A 5,121-nucleotide genomic window follows, 5' to 3' on the forward strand; every position below is an offset into this window, starting at 1 on the left:
AAATGAAGCGGTAAATTATTCATCTGAATTTTTAAATTCCATAGATCTTTCAGGGTTTCCACCACACGTGCTACAACTAAAAATAGGCGTACCAATAATATTTTAAGAAATATCAACCCACCAAAGCTTTGCAATGGCACTCGACTTGCCGTAAAAAAAAACAATGGAAAACCTAATAGAGGCCACAATCTTGACAGGGCCTTTTGAGGGTGAGGCTGTTCTTATTCCTCACATTCCCATGATTACAACGGATCTGCCTTTTCAATTTAAAAGATTGCAATTCCCAATTCGATTAGCATTTGCAATCACCATTAACAAAGCTCAAGGTCAATCATTAGAAAAATGTGGTATAGATCTTAATACTGATTGTTTTTCCCATGGACAATTGTACGTTGCATGTTCGAGGGTCGGTAAACCTGACAATCTATTTATATGCAGCGACAATTGGACAGCGAAGAATGTTGTATATTCGCAAGTTTTACGCAGTTAATTTGTATTGTATCTATCTATCTATCTATCTATATAAAAACGAGTTATGTGTATGCATGTTTGTTTGTTTGTAAAAAGAGCGTTTGCATATGACGTCATTATTAGTACATACGGCTTTGTATATGCACAGACAATGGGAAAGCCAAGAATGTTGTATATTCGCAATTTTTACGTAGTTTGAAACACATATATAAATCTATCTATATTCACAGGTGGGACACAGGGACACAACTACAATGGCGCGTAACTAATATGGCGCGTAACGACTTACGCGCGCGGGGGGGCTTGGGGGGCGCGAAGCGCCCCACCAACCAGGTGTTGGGGTGGCGCGAAGCGCCACCCCAACAGCTAGTATATATATATATATATATATATATATATATATATAAATAAGTTGTTTGTCTGTGTGTCTTTTGACTGACGTCATGTTTGTGTGTCGACTGACGTCATGTTTGACGACTGACATCATTATGAGGATTGAGCATTATTCCATCATGAAGTTGTTTGTCGACTGACGTCATGTTTGTCGACTGACGTCATGTTTGTCGACTGACGAAATTAAAGATCGGGACAACGGGACACAAATGAAGACCGGGACACCGGGACACAGGGGATATAAATGAAGACCGGGGCACTCAAAGAAAAATTACAGACTGGGATACCGGGACACGAATAACGACCGGGACACAGGGAATATAAATAACGACGGGGACACAGGGACACAACTAAAACGGAGACGCCGGGGGGGGGCACAGGGGGGGATATATAAATGATGACCAGGACACAGGGAGTGTTCAAGGGCAATCATTAGAATAATGAGGTATAGATCTGAATACGGATTTTTTTTTTCCCATGGACAATTATATGTTGCATGTTCAAGGGTCGGTAAACCTGACAATTTATTTATATGCACAGACAATGGGAAAGCGAAGAATGTTGTATATTCGCAAGATATAAGTATATAAGGCTTCGACCGGGACACAGGGAATATAAATGGACACAGGGAATATAAATGACGACCGGGACACTCATAAGAGAAATTACAGACCGGGACACCGGGACACAAATAACGAGCCGGACACCGGGACACAGGGAATATAAATGACGACCGGGACACTCAAAGAGAAATTACAGACTGGGACACCGGGACACAAATGACGACTGAGACACAGGGAATGTAAATGACGCCCGGGACACAGGAACACAACTATAATGGGGACGCCGGGGAGCAAAAGGGGGATATATAAATGACGACTGGGACACAGAGAATGTTCTATTAGCAATGACCATCAACAAAGCTCTTGGGCAATCATTAGAATAATGAGGTATAGATCTGAATACGGATTGTTTTTCCCATGGACAATTATATGTTGCATGTTCAAGAGTCGGTAAACCTGACAATCTATTTATATGCACAGACAATGGGGCAGCGAAGGATGTTGTATATTCGCAAGTTTTACGTATTTAAAATATATATATATATATATATATATATATATATATATATATATATATATATATATATATATATATATATATATATATATATATATATATATATATATATATATATGTATATATATATATATATATATATATATCAATCTATATTCACAGGTGGGACACAGGGACACAACTACAATGGCGCGTAACTAATATGAAGCGTAACGACTTACGCGCGCGGGGGGGCTTGGGGGGGCGCGAAGCGCCCCCACCAACTAGGTGTTGGGTTGGCGCGAAGCGCTAAATTCCAACTTTCCTTTTAATTTATACCCTAAAATAAAGAAAAAAGAAAACACAAAAAAGCTCTATTGTCTTCAACCAAATCTAGCATGCTAACTAATAATTAACTAATAAATAGCCAATTTGGCCTGATTGAAACATCTCACAAGCCACATCTTATAAAAAAAAACACCTTAGAGGTTTTAAATTGAAAGAATACTTATTAGAAACAATGCTAGTAATACAGAAGTAGACAAACGACTAGGTGTTGTGGTGGCACGAAGCACCAAATTCCAACTTTCCTTTTAATTTATACCCTAAAATAAAGAAAAAAGAAAACACAAAAAAGCTCTATTGTCTTCTATCAAATTTATCATGTTAACTAATAATTAACTAATAAATAGCCAATTTGGCCTGATTGAAACACCTTACAAGCCACATCTTATAAAAAACACCTTAGAGGTTTTAAATTAAGAAGAATACTTATTAGAAATAATGCTAATAATTCAGAAGTAGACCTAAATAGCCAATTTGGCCTATTTGAAACATCTCACAAGCCACACCTTAGCGAATTTAAATTAAGAAGAATACTTATAAGAAATAATGTTAGAAATACAGAAGTAGACCTAAATAGCTAAATGGTCGGTGTGAAACATCTCAGAAGCCACTGAAAGTATGCGACTTGTCACTAATGTATATTCACTTCACATTAGATACCAATAAACAGTTATGAAAACTCGATTTATTTTTGGGACACATTACGCGGTAGCGATGCTAGCGGCTGGAGACAGGAAACTGGTATTGGTATCTAAGCTGTGTATGTAACAAAAAAAACTGTGTTCCCGCCTATGGTGTTGCGGTACGATCTACGCGTCGGAGCGCGGGCTTGGAGGAGGCCTCCAAGTTCAGAGCTCTGTACCAAAAGCTTCTCATGGGCAAGATAGGAGTTTTCACAACTGTATTGGTATCTAAGCTGTGATTCACTTTACTGTTATGGATTTGGAAGCAACAGAGAAACGACGCATGTACCTGAGTCAATCAAAAGATATTATGTGTACTTTATTTTTCATTTTACCAACAATATTTTTGTAATTAGTGAAGGAATCAATTAGAAATATTGATGGAATATTAGAGAGAGAGAGGGAACTAGTCTTAGAAATCTCTTGTGATGACAAACAACTAAACTAGGAAATTCTGTTTATTAATGTAAAAGATATACAAAAAATTCCAAGAAAATAAAAATAACACATTAAAAGGAATAAACTGAAATATACAGTTTTTTTCAGTGATTAAGTTTTCGATTAGTTTCAAAAAACGAGCAAAAGTATTCCCCAAGATGAACGAATCAGTTAATGAATTTCTGAATAATACACATGTACCATTTACGATTGTAAGTTTGCATTGCTACCATTGAATAATGATAACGAAGTCATTGAGAAAACTAAACACAAAGATCACAAAAGAACCGAACTTCACTGTATTCTGAATAACGCACAAGTACCATTTACCATTGTAAGGTTTGCATTTAAGGAACAACATAGCAAAGTGCTCTAAATTTTGAAAATTTTAACACAGATCTGTTTTCCGTTACTGTTATTCATTAATCTTTCTATAACCCTTTAATTCTTTTCACCTTTTTTCTTAGCATTCTTATTCTCTTCATCTATGTTTTGTGACATTAAAGAAGTAAATTTATATTCATAGCCAGCATTTGCTCGTGGCGGGGTTCACTCGCATGATAGGTAGATAGATAGATATTTATTGCAACAAAAGCCACTTAAGGCCATGGCAAAAAACAACAAATAATACAAAATAATACCACATGATACTAACTCAAATAACAGGGTATATAATAATAGCTGTGAAAAAGCATAACAATTACAAAGAAAATATGTTACGAGGTCTTGATTTTTATTCAATAGGGGGTTGAAAAGTCTTTTTATACTTCTCATTGGCCATGTCCCAATATTATTTACGTTAGTATAAATTAAAAGAATACCCTTTCAAACCAACCAATAAAAAAGGATGAATATAGAAAACAATTATAAAAATTAGGAGAAAAACATAAGAGAGACTAAGGGAAAGACAGAGAAAAAGAGAAAAAGAAAGAAACATTTACAAAACAAAAAATATTTTTCTTGTCTTTTTTTATACGGGGGTTCAAAATTGTCTTCAAACCTCTCCTTGGCCATGTCCCCAGATTATACAAACCTGTTTACAGAAAGATATTATTCTGTAACAGGTTCTTATTATAAACTAGAATGCCCTTTCTTAGAATGGTTTGATATATGACGGTTCAGATTCGATTTATCAGAAAATTTTCTCTCACATAGATCACACTTAAACGGTTTCTCACGCGTATGCACTCTTTGGTGAAGATTCAAACTGCTTGACTGAGTAAAACACTTTTTGCACAAATCACATTTATATGGTTTCTCACCAGTATGCACTCTTTGATGTTTAATCAAACTGCTTGACTGAGTAAAACACTTTTTGCACAAATCACATTTATATGGTTTCTCACCAGTATGCAGTCTTTGATGTTTAATCAAATGGTTTAATTGAGAAAAACACTTTTTGCACGAATTACATTTAAACGGTTTTTCACCTGTGTGCACTCTAAGATGTATCTTCAAATTGCGCAACTGAGAAAAGCTCTTAGAACACACTTCACATTTGTACGGTTTTCCGCGTGTATGCACTCTTTGGTAACAATTCCCCAAATTAGAATTTGAGGCTTCCAGAAGTGTATTGGTATTACTTGATGAAGTATCTGCGACTCCTAAAATAAAATAAAGTAAAGGGGATGAAAAAACCTAACACATCATAAGACATTGTCAATCATATTAAAGAGTTGGTGGTAACGAACTGTTGTAAGGAGCGACCCGGCTCAATAGTAACCAAAACTCT

General features: G+C 35.8%; 1 protein-coding gene across 1 annotated transcript; it reads right to left on the minus strand.

Annotated features, from left to right (window-relative positions):
* Positions 1 to 4,540: 4,540 nt before the first annotated feature.
* On the minus strand, positions 4,541 to 4,993 carry LOC136043413 (zinc finger protein 664-like; the record flags this gene model as incomplete). The annotated part of the gene is made up of 1 exon (XM_065728320.1): positions 4,541 to 4,993. A coding segment is annotated over one exon (453 nt), but the record flags the coding sequence as incomplete, so codon positions are not given.
* Between the last annotated feature and the right edge of the window lie 128 nt (positions 4,994 to 5,121).

Source organism: Artemia franciscana, unplaced genomic scaffold (genome assembly GCF_032884065.1).
Source record: "Artemia franciscana unplaced genomic scaffold, ASM3288406v1 Scaffold_5783, whole genome shotgun sequence".
In the NCBI taxonomy this organism is placed as follows: domain Eukaryota; kingdom Metazoa; phylum Arthropoda; class Branchiopoda; order Anostraca; family Artemiidae; genus Artemia; species Artemia franciscana.